Source organism: Miniopterus schreibersii (assembly GCF_964146895.1).
Source record: "Miniopterus schreibersii genome assembly, chromosome: 13".
Classification (NCBI taxonomy): Eukaryota; Metazoa; Chordata; class Mammalia; order Chiroptera; family Miniopteridae; genus Miniopterus; species Miniopterus schreibersii.
In genome coordinates this window covers 25,239,688-25,257,479 of record NC_138113.1, presented here as the reverse complement: position 1 = coordinate 25,257,479, position 17,792 = coordinate 25,239,688, and the positions used below count along the sequence as shown (strand labels likewise).

Genomic DNA, 17,792 nt, shown 5'->3' with positions numbered 1-17,792 from the left:
AATATTTTGAAACCGACTGCCACCAAGTGCAGATCAACTGGTAAATGCTATTAAACTACAGACTTTGTTACATAATTTTGATCTGTCCTCTAAAACTATGTGAAACTGGCACATCCTGTGAATAGGAAACTAGGTACAGATGAAGTCTCTGTGTGCACCTGACCCACATTTCAGTCACATATAATACTTATCTACCCAGTGTTACAGGTGAGGTTCCCCAGGATGCAAACTCTGAGATGGAGAGTGATGTGCAAAAAGTCTACTGGGGAGTGCTACTGGGGTCAACACCTGTTGGGGAGGGGAGGGGAGGGGAGGGGAGGGGAGGGGAGGGGAGGGGAGGGGAGGGGAGGGGAGGGGAGGGGAGGGGAGGGGAGGGGAGGGGAGGGGAGGGGAGGGGAGGGGAGGGGAGGGGAGGGGAGGGGAGGGGAGGGGAGGGGAGGGGAGGAAGCAGAACAAGAAGAGGGAGAAGCTGGGCTGCAACGAGGTCACAATAAAGGTTTCAGCTGATGCCCAGGGAGATCTGAGGCTAGGATGGCCCCAAGCTGAGGCAAAGGGGCCACAAGTCACTGGATGAAAGCTGCCCCAGGAAGAGGGTGGGACCTGGAGCCTTCTTCAGCCAAGGCAATTCCCAGCTGCTGAGGGGAAAAGTGCTCAGGTTCCCAAGGGGTTGCACAGGACAACAGCCCCCATCATCAATTTAATCAACAGGGAGGGAAAAAAATGACTGGATCCAAACATGTGCACTTCTAAACAGATGGTCCAAAATAAAGAAAAATACTGACATATTACTGTATTATCAAACCACCAGTTGGTGTTTATGAGTAGAAATTCAGAATGGTATTAATCATAGCTGAGATTCCAGCAACAAAGATTTCAAAATTATATTAAAAAGTATAAAATGCTACTCATGTGCAAAACAAAACGAAAAATACATAAATTCTAAACGGAACCACCTGCTTGTTATTTGCTGTTTACATTTTTTTACTTTGGAAGTATTTTCCAATCAAATAATACATTTGTAAACAGAGTCAGTAACACGGCACCATTTCAAGATACTATGGGAAATATAGGGCAGAGGTTATCTCTGTACCTGCTAACTTTGAAGATGGGAAGCATAGCCAGTTTAGAAGCAAATGCATGTCACTCTAATTCATCTGGCCGAAGGATGCAGAAGCACTGATGGTGAACATTCAAAATTGTTGTACTAGAGTAACTCAGCATTTCCCAAGGGGTGCTTCACAGAATACTCTTCCAGAAGATACTGATAAACGGTTTACATGCACATGCACATGCCCATACAGGCCAGATTCCATAATCAATAAGTTGGGGAAAACTGGGTTATAGCTAACAAGTTTCTTTATTGCAGGACTTCTCAGAGCCTTCGTTTTTCACTAATTTAGTGTACAGCATTCCCAAACTTATTTTTTTCTTGGACCCATGTTCCACAGAACACATATTGTGAAATGCTATTCTAACATAATTTTTATTATAAATATGCTTCTGGAATGTGAATTCACTTTTAATGCCCTATTTTCCATTGAAAGCTGATTAAGTATGTGGCACTGTGTGCTCAGGCTCCTAACATTTTCTAGAGCTGCGGGGGACAAACTAGGCTCACTGGTAACCATCAAGTTTCTATGGTTGAGCTCTTTTCTAGGTCAAACACACACACACACACTCCCTCTTTCTCATATACATAAATGGTCACGTAAGAGGGCAAAGCAAATATTTAAAACTAATCTGACCACAGCTCTAGAAGCCCTGATGTGAGCCAAAGGGGGTTTGGGACACACCTGGATGTTGTAGCAAGCTCGCTGATGAATGTGCTTCTGTGGCTGGACGTCACTCTCCACCCCCAGAGACCTGACCTCTGTCCTTGAGGCACAGGTGTCGAGCACTCCAAACTGAACAGTAGCAAATGGATACCAATCAGAGGGAATTTCTTGGTCTGATCCAAGTTCTAGTTTGTATGACAAACAATGGGGATGATCAGGACCTTGAAGAAAAAATCAAACTGTCAAAGCATTTCAGTGGCCATTGAACATTTCTCTTGAATGTAAGAGGCACTCATTCCTCTCTTTAATAAGCAATCCCATTAGCACTCTGGCAGTGAGTTCCATTTGAGCAAAATACCATCAGAATTCACAATTCTGCACTAACTAGGGGGAAATCTGTGATTTTTAAGTTCTAACTTTAAAATAAATATAACTTCGTTACTATATACATGCATATATTAGCTCCTAAAAATGTTTTCAGTTAGAAGTATGCTAAGTTTCTTTAATTAAAAGATTGGTAATAGTTTATTAAGTATCATTATTTGGCTACAAAGCATAGGATCTGTTAAAAAACAACAACTTTCAAGTAGACTGAATAAGCTTTTACAATAATTCTTAATTTATTCACTTTTTACTACTCTTTAATTGATAGTTAATGCAAAGGTAAACTTCAGCCTCAATTAGGCCACATTACAAACAAAATCTTAATTTTTAAAGTTAAACTTACTGAAATTTTATTACATTTCAGAAAATATCCCAGGCCAAGAATTCCTCTTTTGATAGAACAGATTATATTTTAGTACATTAATTTCCATTCACCTTTCTTAAAGCTCTGATGAAAACAGATGTACAAATGTAGAGATGGGCATGTTGGCTTTCAATGTTTCAATCTACTATTTGTTTTAACTTAGTTCAATGTGTCATTTATTGAGCATTTACTCTGTGCCAGGCCAGGCTCTGGGCCAGACTTAGGGATATCAGATAAATGCAGAAACCTTAAGTGTGGTCATGTAACGTACGTGTGCACGTGTGTGTGTTCTAATGGACTAAAAAATATTTTCATTGTAATCACTGTAGTAACTCCTCACATGTTCCCTGATTCTATTGCACTGTCCACAGCACCTACACACCCGGTGCAGCCACCTTTACTTAAATAAATGTATGAGGTGACAGTAATTTCAAAGCCACATTAAACTGTAGCGCTGATATTGCTTCAGAAAGAACGTTTCCATCGGAACATAGCTTTAGGCACAAAAATAAGAGTTTAAAGGATCTCACTTAATTCTTAAAAGATAAATTACCTTTCATTCCTTACAATCTGTTTCTTGTAGAGAGACTAATAGAATTCTAAGGCTGTAAAAGGCCTCGAGAAGTCATCGATCAATTAACCAACAGAGGCTCATTAGCCATCTCCACCGCTTACACCAGGGTAGGACCACAGTGGCCTCTGAGGTGCTCTAAGCTACCCAGATCCCTGCAGGCAGGCGATAACTTTATTCACACACACCCAGGGGACAGTCCACAGTCCATTACCGTTTCTAGTCTTTTGCCTGCAGTGAGGATACAGGAAGTTCATTTAAACTTCATTTGGGAACTCTCATGTCCTTTATGACACACAGCGGTTAAGAACACAAACACTGGACCCAGACTGCCCAGGGCCCAGTCCCAGCTCTGCTACTTAATAGCTGTGTAATCCTAGGCAAGTTACTTGCTCTCTCTGAGCCTCAGTGTCCCCATCTGAAAATGGGGGTGATGATGATGATGATGATAACAACATAAACCCGACAGGACTGCTGTGAGGGTTCAACAAAGCAGTGGGCAGACCTAGAGCCCTAGGGCCGCGGTCTGCCACAGTGGTGAAGATAGAAGTGGGGGATATATGATTACTCTACAAAGTGCTATTCGATTATAAATCCAATGTTATTATTTAATTACTATAATTTTGCTAATGAAGTGATGTGAATTCTACATTTTTAGAGCTGAAAATTATATTGGAGATTATCTAACTTGACACAGCGGTGCCTCGGTTTGCGAATGTGCTCTGTTCCGGAGGCCATCCGAGCTCTGAAACGCTGGCGAACCGAGGGGGCGCAGCCCGCAGCTCGGCCTCCGGGTCCACTTCTGAGGCCTGTTCGAACCGAAGCCTTACGTCCGGGTCTACGGCGTTCGCAAACCGAGACATTCGAAAACCGAGGTACCACCACATTCACATTTTAAAGGAAAATATAATTCTTTGGGAATCTTCTACAACCAAAATTATGCAAGTTGTAGACCTAGAACTACAAAAAATGTTAGAAACAAAACCTTTCTACTTGCTTTTCTAAAAAACTGGTAGAGGGTAAAGGAGAGTCCTGTTCCTTTAAGCTTTCTGGCATATTTTCCTTGGCTCTTAAAAACTCTAAATACTCTACAATGTTTAATAACATAATTCCCCTTTGATCTCCACGAGGAGAGGTATCATGTCGCTTCGTAGGACAATGTCTGGCACGTGTGGGGCTCATTGGATATTTGACGAATTTACAAATAAATGAATAAAAGGGGGAAACCGTGTTATTTAATCTCAGTACTGACCAGCAGGGGGCAATCTTGAGCTTTGCTAATTGTTATTCTCTCACCATAACTTTCTCAGGACAGAGAATGCAAATCACATCTACTTAGGTCATCTGGTCCCCCTTGAACAAAAATATTTCACATCTGAAACAGAACTGAAGGGTATGAATGGAAGGAGAATGACATAAGCAGGGGAGAAAGCAACGATGTGCTGGTGACAGAGCCAAGAGAAAAAGTAACGGCAAATTGTCTTAAAAAGTGGTAAAACTGGGAAGGCAGAGAGAGATATATCTGTTAATTGACACTCCACCACTCCCATTTCCCCTTCTAATTCTATGCCACCATCTGTCCCTCCTTTGGCTCCCCAATGTCCTTATTCATTAGCTCTCTTATTTTCCTCTTCTTCCTTTCTCTTCCCCCTTCTCCTTCCCACCCCCCACCGAAGCCTGTCCTCAGGAAAGACTCCTCTGTTCCTTTGCTGTCATTCACACCTTAGTCTGAATGAACTATCTGAGCTACCTGCCCATGACCAACTTCTGTTGTAAAATGAAAAGCCTGCCCACTGTTTAACGAATAGGAGGCACTGACATGCTAGTAGAAGAGACATTTAAGGACCCAGCAGCCCACCCTACCTCCCCTGAAATCCCATGTCAGTGAAAAAGAAGTCAATCCTGGTCTCGAAATTCCACAGGAGGAAAGGCATAAATTCTTTTCTAATTAGCACCTATTAGACTAGTTCTTATATTCTCTTTCATTTTCTATTTTTAAATATTTTTTCTAACAGTGGTTTTTCAGAAATTAGCTTGGAATGGGTAATGTTTCAAAGACTTTTAAAAAAATCTGCTGTTGCCCGGACGGGCGTGGCTCAGCGGTTGAGCATCAACCTAGGATCCAGGTGATTGGGTTTGATTCCCGGTCAGGGCACATGCCCGGGTTGCAGGCTCGATCCCCAGTCGGGGGCTGCAGGAGGCAGCCGATCAGTGACTCTCTCATCATTGATGTTTCTCTCTCTCTCACTCTCCTTTCCTCTCTCTGAAATCAATAAAGATATATTTTAAAAATAAATAAAAATTAAAAAATCTGCTGTTCTCTAAACACCCAACCGATTTAAAAATCATATAGAAAAATAGAGATGCATTCTAAGGCCCTGTTATTCTACATGTGGTCTGTGGGCCAGTAGCACTGGTATCACCTGAGAACATGCGGGAAACGCAGTTATTGGGCCCTACATGTTGAATCACAATCTACATTTTAACAAGGTGATTCATGCCCACACAAAAGTTTGGGAGGCACAGCCTAAAACAAAGATGTCCTCTCCACCCAGCCTCACTGCTTCTATGCTTCTCTCCAGAGGCAAGTTGCCAGGCACCCTCTCACTCTTTCCATTCCCTCCCCCACAACGGAGAAGCCACAAGACAGGACCACAGGATCCCACCTGCCTCAGAGCCACGCCCTGCCCCCCCAGACTCTACCTGACACAGTTCACTTGCCTTTTCCCTGGGCCTCCTCCTGGTACAAAGACCTGGTCTGAACAAAGCATCTTTGGTCCTAAAGGATTTGTTCAGTAAATTATCACTGGAATGCTCGTAAAATGATGTTCTGTGTGGGCCTGGTGCTATGAAAGTCTGCAAAAAGAATTCCCGAAGGCCAAGATCAAGTCAGCCACCTTTCTGGGAACACCCACTCTTGCAGTTGTTCTTAGTGAGCTCAACTGCTAGTAAATACAGGTATGAGGGTAATAACAGAGCTCTAGGGACACAGGAATACGCAGCGCAGGGCGGGAAGATCTCTGCCTACAGGACCATAATGGGTTCCCCAAAAGAGGTCCTAGCTTAGTGGTTCCCAACCTTGGTCGCCTGGGAGAGCCTTTATCAGCACCCTTACCTGGGCCTCCACCTGCCAGAGAGTCATGGTTGGGATGGGGCCTAAAGACGAGTATGATGCTTTCAAAGTTCTAATAAGGCAGCCAGGACTGGGAAACAGACAGATTTTAAAAGGAAGAGTGACGACAGGATCCCAGGCTATCTCAGCTAATGGCACCACTGCCCACCTAGCCCCAAAGCCAGAGGCCCCGACCTCCTCCCATCCACTCCCTTTCCCCCAGGCCCACGGGCAATCTGTCATTGTCTTGGGAGCACCTCTTCTGAATTTCCTCACCCATCCCTCGCCTTCCCAGTGAAAGGGACGGAGCAAAACCTAAGGAAGGAGAGGTACTGGCTAAGAAAATGAAAATGTTCAGGTAACTCATGGATGACAGATCTTTAAAGGTTAATTTGTGAATCTAATGTCAAGAAGTCAACTACAAATTTTCCCTCAGTGCCACCATCTACAATTAAATCCTAGCCTAGGATGATATTTGTTTTAAAAAAAAAAAAAAAATTTAAGTTAAACTTATCTGGTAGATAAGAGGCACAAAGGGATGGAGTAAGCCAGCTGTTTAACTAAATGTTCCATCTCCCCCCCAGCAATGTATAAGCATGTCCTCAGCTGACTGAAGCTACCAGCTGTCTCCGCCTGCTTTCAGTCCAAGGAGGGTGAACACATCGAAGCTATTTCACATGAAAATCAACTTGGGGTGTCGAATATTTACTTGAATGTTTATCGGGAAGCCGGTCTATCTTCCACACCACGGCCCGGTAGGCACTCTCGTATTTTGCTGACCCCACAGTGACCTGTATGACAGGTTCAGATTCAGGTTCATGCAAACTCCCCAGACATGCCGGACGGTTCATTTTGGCTTTCAGGGACTTCTGCCTCTGGAGGTTCATGGTCCAGAGAGCCTTGATCCACTGCGATGGAACGGGAAAGTGTATCATTATGTTATCACAGGACCTCAGGGAACTGGCATGGGATGATCTCTGAAGCAACGGGGCCATGTTGACAAAGGCCTGAAGCTCCACATACGCCCCCTGGACAACCACTACAGACTTCAGGGAAAAGGGAAGATCTTCCCCATTATATAAAGTCTTGAAACGCATCAGCTCAAACCGGCAGGCATCCAGAGGTACAAACTTAATGATTCTTGATCGCTCAAATTCTTGTGCTTTCACACACTTGTGAAAATGATATTCGAGAATATCAATCCCCTTCTTTTCTGGGTCTGTTTCAAAATAGTGTTCATTTCGCTTCTGCAGCTCAAGATCATTCAATGTTAAGAAGCATTCCGAGTTCCCATTCACAAAACAGAGGCAACAGATTTGAGTTATCACGGCACTTTCAACCAATTTTCCTTCTTCTTTAGTGATTTTGCCCCAAAAGTTGTCCACAATTTCAAGGGAAATTTCTTGTTCCTCATAATTCTTTTTTGGTTTTGAAACAGCCGGCAGCTTCATCAGCTCCTCCTCCACGGTAGTCAGAAAGTCGAGGAAATCATGGTACTCTGTGGACCCCAACTTTAGCATCTGTTCTATGTCTGGCTCATGAACCACTTCTGTCTTAGAATGGTATTTTCTTTTTTCAGTGTAAGACACGTGTTCAATCTTCACAGTATGGATTTTTCCTGCCACACTGAAGTTCTCAAGTTTGGGTTCAGAAAGCCTGCATTGTGGATCAAGCTGTAACTCTTTAAATGGTTTTTCTAACCCCTTCTCATAATACATTTGCAAAATTCCTCCAGGTAAGACTTTTAAAAAAATTGGTCCCCACTGACGAGAAGACATCATGTTCTTCTTCTCAGGGATTCTCAGCATGAAAGACCATCCAGATTTGGGCTGACTCCTGAAGAGCGTGTGGGGGACAAAGGAAGAGGCTGTGTCTTCAGCATACAGACACTGCATAGACAGACTTCCAAATGAGTCTTGGTTCTCAGCTGATTGGAGGTGTTCAAGCTTCTTACAGATGTAGTTGAGTGAACACTGATTTAAGCTTTTTTGATCAATTGGCATTTCTTTGTCTCTTGATGGGAACCCCTTTCTGCTTCCCAGGGGATCGAAGGTGAACTGGGAAGCACTACCTTCTTCTTTCCAAAATGGACTTGAAAAGGCACAGTCCTCCCGAAAATACTGAAACTGGAGAGCATCACTTTGGAACCCCAGGCTTTCAGCCTGTGGAGGACTACCTTCATCTGGAAGACCCACTTTGGGAGCTGGAGGTGTACATGGGTGGTCACTGGGTAAGGAAGCATGGGATAGGCAGGTTGGCTTAGGAGGCAATAAGGAAGAATCTGCTTCAGGTGCTGCGAGTGGACTGTTTGAAGATAATTCTGGAATAGGATAAAGCACATGAGTCCCTGATTTGGGGATGCCAGGAATTCCTGGGAAGTCTTTGGTAGGTGTAGAAAGAGGAGAGTTACTTGGAGGTCCTGGACTGAAGTAAAAGTCTATGATGGGAGAGGGGAGAGGGGTACTACTGGTGGAGGAAGACCCACTGGGAAATTCCTTAGGACCAGAAAGGTTCAGCGTAAGTCCGTTTGGCCTACAGATGCCTTGATTCTCCAGAGGGAAATTCTTTGACTTTGGAGAAGATTGAAATGCAGGGTCGTCGTCAAATGTGACCCAGTTGCCTGGGTTCGTAGAGCACATCTTTGAAATCAGATTTGATCTTGTCAATGAGTCAGATGTGTTGTCTCTGTTAAAGGAGAAAAAGGAAATAAGAATATAAAAAGAGGGGAAAAATTCAAGTTACTAGAGGTCTTCAGTTCTGAGAAATACTTGGATTTAAAAGCACCCAGATTTACAGATTAACTGAGTTCAAGAAATGCTTAAAAACTGTAACACTTTTAGATGGCTGAATGGATTTAAAAATATAAGATCTAACCATATGCTGTGACAAGAGACTCGTTTTAGATTTAAGGACATGCATAGGCTGAAAGTGAAAGGATGAAAAAAGGTATTCTATGCAAAAGGAAATCAAAAGAGAGCAGGGGTAGCCATACTAATATCAGACAAAATAACTTTAAGTCAAAAGCTGTCACAAGAGACAAAGAAGGACATTATGTAATGATAAAAGAGTCAACTTACCAGAAGGATATAATGATTACAAGTAATACATAAACTCAACACCAGTGCACCCAAATGTATAAAGCAAACATAAAAAAACTAAATGGAGAAATAGACAGGAACACAGTAATAGCAGATTTCAATACCCCACTTTCAATAATGGATAGTACATGCAGACAGAAGATCAATAAGGAAACAGAGGACTAGAACAGCACTATAGATCAAGTGGACCTACCCGACATACACAGAACAGTCCACGTAAAACACACATTCTTCTCATGCACACACAGAACATTCTCTAGGATAGATCACAGGTTAGGCCACAAAACAAGTCTGAACAAATTTAAGATTGAAATCATACCAGGTATCTTTTCTATCACAATAGAAAAAAAGGAAGGTCAATAGCAGAAGGAAAACTGGAAAATTCACAAATATGTAGAAATTAAACAATACAAAATGAGTCAGAGGAGAAATAAAAAACAAAATTAGAAAATATCTTGAGACAAACAAAAATTAAAACACAACATACCAAAACTTATGGGATGCAGCAAAAGTGGTACTAAGAGGGGAGTTTATGGTGGTAAATACCTACATTAAAAAAATCAAAAATAAACAACCTAGCTTTACAGCTCAGAGCGCTAATAATAATAGTAATAAACAATAAATAAACAAAACTAAGCCCTAAGTTAGCAGGAAGAATAAAGATTAGAGAAGAAATAAATGATATAGGCCATAGAAAATAGAAAAAAAAATCAATAAAACTAAGAGTTGAATTTTTGCAAAAAATTGACAAACTTTTAGCTGGACTGAGGGAAAATACTTAAATAAAATCATAAAGAAAAGAAAAGACATTACAACTGATATTACAGAAATTTTTTAAAAAATCATTATAAGAGACTACATGAACAATTATATGCCAACAAATTGATTAACCCAGCATAAATGGATACATTCCTAGAAACATAACATCTACCAAGACCCTATCATAAACAAATAGAAAATCTGAAAGGACCTATACCATAATTAGTAAGGAGACTGAACTGATAGTCAAAACCTTTAGAAACATTTTCAAACTCACAGTCTCACTTATCAGAATGGCCCTGAGGGGTGTACATCATTCAATGCAGAGGTTACTTGGGTTTAGAGTCATTGCCTAACGTCACCCAACTGGTTAAAAGGCAGAACTAAGATTTTTTTTAAAATAACAGCTTTATTGACATACAATTCACATACATAAAATTCACCCTTTTTTTAAAAAAAAAAAATTCAGTGGTATTTAGTACATTCACAGAGTCATGCAACTATCACAACTATCTAATTCCAGAACATCTTTATCACCTCCCAAATAAACCCTATACCAATAAGCAGTCATTCCCCGTTTTCTCCCTCTCCCAAGCCCTGGAAATCACTAATCTACTTTATTTTTCTGAATTTGCCTAGTCTGGACATTTCATATAAACAGAATCTCCAAAACATACGGCTTTTTGTGTCTGGCTTCTTGCAATTAGTATAATGTTTTCAAAGCTCAACTGTGTTGTATCACGTATCAATCAGTACTTCATTCCTTCTTGTGGGTGACTAATATTTCATCGTGAGGATATCCCATATTTTGTTCATTGGTTGATGGACATTTGATTTGTTTCTATTTTTTGGCTATTATAATACTGCCATGAACAAGCTTTTTGTGTAATCCTTTCTCTCGGGTGTATACCTAGGCTTGGAAAGAACCCAAATTTGAACACAGGTCACTTCATTCAAATCTAATACAACATAAATTATTGAAATTACCCTAATGACATCAGAGGCGATCAGCTGCATGGAACACAGCACTGACCTGGGGACTGGGTATAACCTGAACGCTGGACATTGCTCTGCCACTCACTCCAACATTCAGTGACTCGACTAGAATCATCTCTGAGTTTCTTTCCAATTCTAAAACTCTAAGGTAGCTGATGTCAGCTGAATTTATTTTTCAAAAGAGAAACTGTATTACCACTGGGATTTTTGAACAAAGTTCAAAACTGACAAAAAAGTAAAATTCCGTAAGATCTACTGGTGTAAAAGCTCAAACCTGCTGGAGTCGAGGCCATGAGAAAGGCCTATTTTTCTCCCTCCAGCCGCCTGCTTGCCTCCCCCTGTGGATAATGAAGGTTCAACCAATGCAATCATTCAAGCTTGGGAAAGAGCCAGCACCGAGGGGAGAGGGGGCCTGGTGCTCCGCTGGGGACAGGCCCCGCTCGGTGTTGTCACTTGCTAAATCCGCACATTCCTGAAGGCACAAAAACACACAGTGGAGCAGCGGCCCAGGCCAGCTGGCTCTCTGGCGGGCATTTCACTGTCACTGCCCTTGGGCTGGAGTTGCCAGAAAGCAAGTTCCCTTCTGGGCAGGAAAAGCAGTGTTTCAAGGGACTCTGCCAGGAGCCTCAGAGGCAGGAAATCAGCAGCAATATTTATCAATCCATCCCATTTCACCCTCTTCAGAAGGAATCCAGCCAAGATCATTCTTCATATAGGGTGGAAGATCATGTAAATATTTACTTTAGTTGGGTTTATTAAAAAGAAAGAAAATTTTAAAACCAAGACAAGAAATAATTCAGCTTTAAACTGACTCCAAGTCTGATCTATACCGAGTGATTTGCCTCATCCGTTTTTCATGAGTAGCTTCAAAATTTGGAATAGTAGTATTGGTTTCTTCAGGTTTTTGCTTATTATGAAAAAAATGGATTTCTATAAACCAGATAAAGAAATCAATCCCGTTACTTTCTAAGTGACCCCTGAACTTTGGAAAGCACACCCTGCAAAAAATCTCCTACTTTGAATGCAAAACTCTATGCAAAGCACACTCTTCCCCTATGCAAGACTCAGGAGGCACTCAGCAAATGTAATGTGAGTTAAATGCAACCGAACAGAATTCTCTATTGTGCCCAACAGAGCCCAAAACTTTGACCCTATGTAAAAGGCAGGGCGCAGACGCTGCTCTGCAGTGAGTGGCTAAGACTCCAGCTCCAAGGTCAAGAGCAGGTTTGTTCCCTGCCGTGCTCCCCTCTCTTCTCTACCCCTCCTGCTGCTCTCCCTTATCAATCCTTTCCACACTCACTTCCATTTCTCTCACACCTCTTTTGCCCCTTGCCTCTCTGTGACCTTATCTTCCTATTCTAGTCTCAAAGCGGCAACCAGTCAGTTTTCCCAAAGTCAACAACTAGAATCAATTTTATCCAGCACTTTCCTTCTCTTTCCTTCCCTCCTAACCCATCCCCAACCCAGCAGGGACAGGAGGCCGCATCCTGGTCTAGAACTTGTCTTCTTTTAGTCATCTGCAAACTCACTCCATCTACTTCAAGACATGGGCATCTAAAAGTATTCAAGCCCAGCTGGGCGTGGCTCAGCGGTTGAGCATCGACCTGGGATCCAGGAGATCGGGGTTCGATTCCCGGTCAGGGCACATGCCCCGGTTGTGGGCTCCATCCCCAGTTGGGGGCATGCAGGAGGCAGCCAATCAATGACTCTCTCATCATTGATGTTTCTATCTCTCTCTCTCCCTCTCCCTTCCTCTCTCTGAAATCAATAAAGATATATTAAAAAAAAAAAAAAAGGTCAAATTGAAAGTAAAAGCACAGGCCTACTTACACTGGGACTAACAAGGGTATAGGTCAACCACGGTTTTCAGCCTCTTCAACACATGTGACCAATGGCACACTCTCTTGGGTGTACCCAGAGTTTAACAACCCCCTCAAAATATTTAGGGAAGCCTTAAAATAATTAATTATCCCCCATGCTAACTGCTGAATCGGCAAAGGAGGGGCCCAGGCCACAGCCAACATGAGAAAGGCCACACTCACATACAATTCCTGCATTCCACCCCTTTCTGCCCTTCAGAAATCATACTGGAATTCTTTAGAAGTATTATGGAGATTACAACAAATTTATTCTGAATTGTTTTAAAAAAGAAATCTTTCACAAATAGCAACAGTTTAAATATTGATAATACTGCAAATTACTTGAAATAAGCCTTATGAGTAAGATGCCCTGATATGGAAAAATGGCCTCACAGAAAGAATTTGGGGATAAAAATGTTCAAATCATGGTAGAAAAAAAAAAACCTCATATATTCCGTGAGAGTAAGCTTGGCGCTGTTTCAGGGAGGGACCCTGTCTCATCCGTTAGGGCATTTTCCACATTGCCTACATATGTCTAACACAAGTGTGCAGCTCAAAACATTTTTGATTCAATGATTTTAAATGGTTATTCAGTTTTCCACAAAGTAAATCTCTACACTGCCCTCCCCAGTTCAAAGAATCATTGGATTTTAGAGTTAGGCAGAAATTGGAGGTATTCTGTTTAATTAACCACAGCAACAAACATTTATCAAGACTAAATGCTCATGGTACGCTAAGAGCTATATGTGCAAGATCTCATTTAATCGTCACAATCCCATCAGGCAGTAAAGCCATCCTGTTGTAGAAGAGGAAAGGAAAGCTCAGAGAGGTTAAGCTACTTGCCTGAAGTCACCCGTCCAGTTAGGCTGACCTGGACTGTGACTGGGTCTGTCTGATCCCAAAGCCCATGTTCAATACCATCCATCACCCCAGAGGTCCCAAGAGATCTGATGATTGTGTCGGTGTCCTAATTGCCTCTTCCAAGTACTTCCCACCACCCCACCCTTCCCTAAGGAGAAAGCTCCAGGGCAGAAGCCACCATTTCCTGGAGCCGGGAACTCTCTAAACTGGAAGGATTCTGTTCTCACCTGAGAAGAACTTATTTCTCCACAAAGCCCACCACATATATCTGTGGCTTGGACACCCAGGCTGTGGGAAAGACAGACTCTGAGAGTTTCTCCATGACTGCTCAAGAACAACAGCAGCTCATTATCAATTTGGGTCAATTCGGAGACTGGTTTTTGTCACTCAGCCTGTCCTATTCCCTTCTTGTCTGTATCAACTGGCCAGCCCACCCTTAATGATGAACAATTTTTCATTCTTGCTGCCCAACAAATGCACTTATGTGCCACCTGCTCTTCGAGTGGCAATCTTGGTAGACTAATCCCCCAAACTTTGTGTAACTCCCTGCATTGTCCTTCCTCCCATGCCAACCCCCAACCCCCTCTATTCTCAGTTGTCTACTTCTGCTGTTCTTTGCAGTTTTCCTTTGCTTTTCTCCAGAAACCACTCAAATAAAGTATAAACAGGAAGTTCTACCTTATCCCGCAGATTGTCAAAATCGAATTGGAGGCACTTGGGCGTTGAATCAGTATCCCAGATTATCTGCAACTGAAGACTGTGTCCCCACTTCAGCGCGTTACCTGTGGAGAACACCACCCTCTAGGATCACCCCAGGGCCCAGCTTCTCTGTACCTGCCAGATGCCGGGGGAGGACTGATGCTAAAGGGATACTCAGCAGAGAGAGCTCAGGGAAGTGTCACCACACTCAGCAGTAGCCTCCTGACATCAGCCCCACCAGAGCTGTCCTTGTCGAGCTGACTCCTACGCAAGCCTCATGCACACATCTGGACCCTCAGCAACGCCCTCGCCTTTGCAGAGGGCTGAATTTAGTCCTTTATGCCTGTGACTTCGCTGCTCTGTTAACAATGCTGCATAATCTAGAGAAAGAATGTCTTCACGTCAGTATCTGTATGGTTTCCTCGGCTATCCCCCAACTAAGGAATTCTCCAACCCTCCCCAGTGCTGGACTCCTCAGCTGCCACAAGCCTCCTGGTTGTTTTGCAGGGTCAGAGGTCCGCGAAAGTTACTCTCCTTGTTATTCTGGAATGTACACCCCCGAAACAAAGCCAAAGTCAGGGACAGCCCAGTGTGCACAACGCATCCATGAATTTTCTTAAAGGTTTGCTACGAAAGTATTTAAAATATCATTCCTATACGATGTTTCCCTTTAAAGGGGAAACTAAAGTTTGAAACAGAAAGGAATCATAAGACAACACAAAACCCTAAGTAAAATGAAAGCATTTGCAGAGTTCTTACCTTAGCTCATAGGAGGAAGTGCCCACTACATGCACTGGATGTATTATTAACACATATGTTCTGCAGTCCATAATATTTAATCACAAACATGTGTAGTATTTAGTTCAGCTCTGTGACAGGAAATACCATGTGTAAAATATTAAACCACAGCAAAACCTATCCATGCCTTCAAACATCATCTGTGCAGCTTCTAGCTGAGCTCCCCAACCCCTCTTCCCCTCTTAACCTCCACTTTTCCAAGACGAATTTGGTTCCCAGCTATTATTTTAACCTTGTTTTAATAATCTGTTCATTTCCTAAATTTAGAGGGTAGTGTGAACAGATACCAACTCAAACAGGCTAGTCCCAGGAGACGGTCTTTACATGAACAAAGAAAAGATTTAAGGCTAGACAGGGATTCTGACTTCAGAATCTTACTCTTCTCACCATGACAGTTTTTATTTTATTTTTTCAGCAAAGCAAGCAAGAACTTACTGGCCGCAGCAAAAGCCCACTTAGGTGGGGCATTTATTAGCGCTGGGGACAGTGAAACAAGGAAGGGTTTAGCACAGAAGCAGCAACAGGAGAGCCTGGGCTGGGCTGCTCTGGCTTATTGGGAAGTCAGGAAAAGGGGGCCTTAGACACAGGTTCAGGAGGTTAGCCCAGGACCAGCTGCCGCTGCCCACTTCTCCCCTGGCTGCAAGTCTTATGGGGTCCCTTGGAGCTTAGGGGATGTGTGCCTGCTGGGGAAGGAGAGGCGGAAGGGACTGGCATGGCCAAGCTCCCCAGGGGGAGAGCATGCCAACATGACAGTTTAATGGAGTATCCATACCAGGTTCATGTCACTGTCACAGATGCTACGGAAATTTGTTAAATAGAGGACACTAGACCTCAGTTTCTTCCTCTGTAAAATGGTGACAATATTTGCCTCAGATGTAAATTGCCTCATGATAGGTACTCAATAGATAGTTCTCCTTCCTCTTTCTCTCCCTTCTGTTTCCCCTCTCCCACTCTAGCCTTCCTTTCTCTTGCCAGCAAGAAAGTAAATAGCTCAGATTCTGGAGTCTGCTTTGGCATCAGGTCAACTTGTTACAAATCCTTTTCTAGAACTGTCTCCATACCGCCTGGCATGTGACCACGACTCTGCCCTGCCCTCCAGATGTGATCTGTGCCTGGGTCCCTGCTCAGGGCTTCTTGAAGACGGCATCTCCCAAAGGGGAGAGAATAGTGTGGGAAAAAGACCCAGGGTCAAAGGCATTTGAGAAATTCTGGTTAAACAAGTGTTTATGGGTCTCTTCATGGCAATCCTTCCCAAAGCCTGCAGGATGCTAATGTCTTCATGGGCCCCAGGAGGGAGAACAGGCAGCTTTCCTTACGGAAAAGACCCAGATGGCGTGTGCCTCGGAACATTCCGGAACATGCTAGTCTAAGCTAACGTACCTGGGGCTAGAGAACACACAGCTCACCTTTAACTCTGGTCTCTGGGCCTTCTCATTCTGCCGCTGGCTGCCCTGCCCTGACCATGAGGACTGGCTCCCTTGGTTTAGCAGAGTCTCAGCTTCGCTCTCAAGACAAGCAGCAGCCAGAGGTCTTCTCCCCCGGACACCAGCAGTCCTCAAGGGGGACATGCCCCCTTTGGTTTCCCACACAGGGGACCAAAGGGCTTTCAGATAGGCCATGGCTGGAATGAACTCTTGCCTTTGACCTCCAAACACATGAGGGCTTCGCTGCCCAGGGCATCCTCCAGGCACTGAGGGCATCTGGAAGCTCCCTTCCCGTTCACCAGACTGTCAGCACCCCTTCCCATTTCCTCATCTATAAAGCAAAGACAAATAACACCCACTTCTGCCCGGCCAGCGTGGCTCAGCGGCTGAGCACTGACCTATGATCGGGGAGATCATGGTTTGATTCCAGGTCAGGGCACACGCCCGGTTGCGGGCTCAATCCCCAGCAGGGGGTGTGCAGGAGGCAGCCGATCAATGACTCTCTCATCATTGATGTTTCTATCTCCCTCTCCCTTCCTCTCTCTGAAATTAATAAAAATAATAATAATACCTACTTCCTAAGGGTCAAATACATTAATGCAAATTAATAGTAAAATGCTATATGGTAGGCACTCAAAAAAAAATGGTAGCACAGTGCTCACAAGCAAGGGGTTCTTGCAAGGGGTTCTTGAATCTGCATTGATAATATTTAATCATTGCTACAAGCCTGGGGGGAGGGGGGAGAACAGGCTGGGCTACACCTGCAGGGCACGGTGGTGAGTCCTGGGGTGTCTGTCCAACCCTGATTGTTCTCTCATTCTCCAGCAAGAGAAAATCAAGGTGCAAGCCCTGTGTGTGCTGAATTGAGTGTGAAATGAAAGGCATTACTCAATCAAGCAAGTCAGCACAGCACCTGGAGATGTCAAAATAACCAGAAAAGCAGCCAGATCAGAAGTAATGTAATCCCTTTCTACATGTGGCTGAAAGGTGAAAGCCTGAAAAGCTGCGACCGTGCTTGTCACCCACAACCCTGACTCAGCATCACTCTATACCACTGGTTCTCAACTGGAGTGATTTCACTCCCAGGAGACA

At 43.5% G+C, this 17,792-nt stretch overlaps 1 protein-coding gene across 5 annotated transcripts in view; it reads right to left on the bottom strand.

The window, feature by feature from the left end:
- Window positions 1-17,792, bottom strand: part of LOC308566027 (stonin-1) — a gene marked incomplete at its 3' end in the record, with an annotated part of 84,441 nt that overhangs the window by 47,375 nt on the left and 19,274 nt on the right. For 2 of the 5 annotated variants that reach the window (XM_081155900.1, XM_081155902.1), the window contains exons 2-3: window positions 6,916-8,891; window positions 1,794-1,996 (exon numbers count right to left, since the gene is read on the bottom strand). In XM_081155900.1, coding sequence (XP_081012026.1) covers window positions 1,794-1,996; window positions 6,916-8,891 — 2,179 coding nt within the window. Of the gene's footprint in view, window positions 1-1,793; window positions 1,997-6,915; window positions 8,892-14,613; window positions 14,633-15,237; window positions 15,310-17,792 lie in introns of those variants that run through there. The other 3 variants (XM_081155903.1, XM_081155899.1, XM_081155901.1) reach the window with 3 other exon arrangements.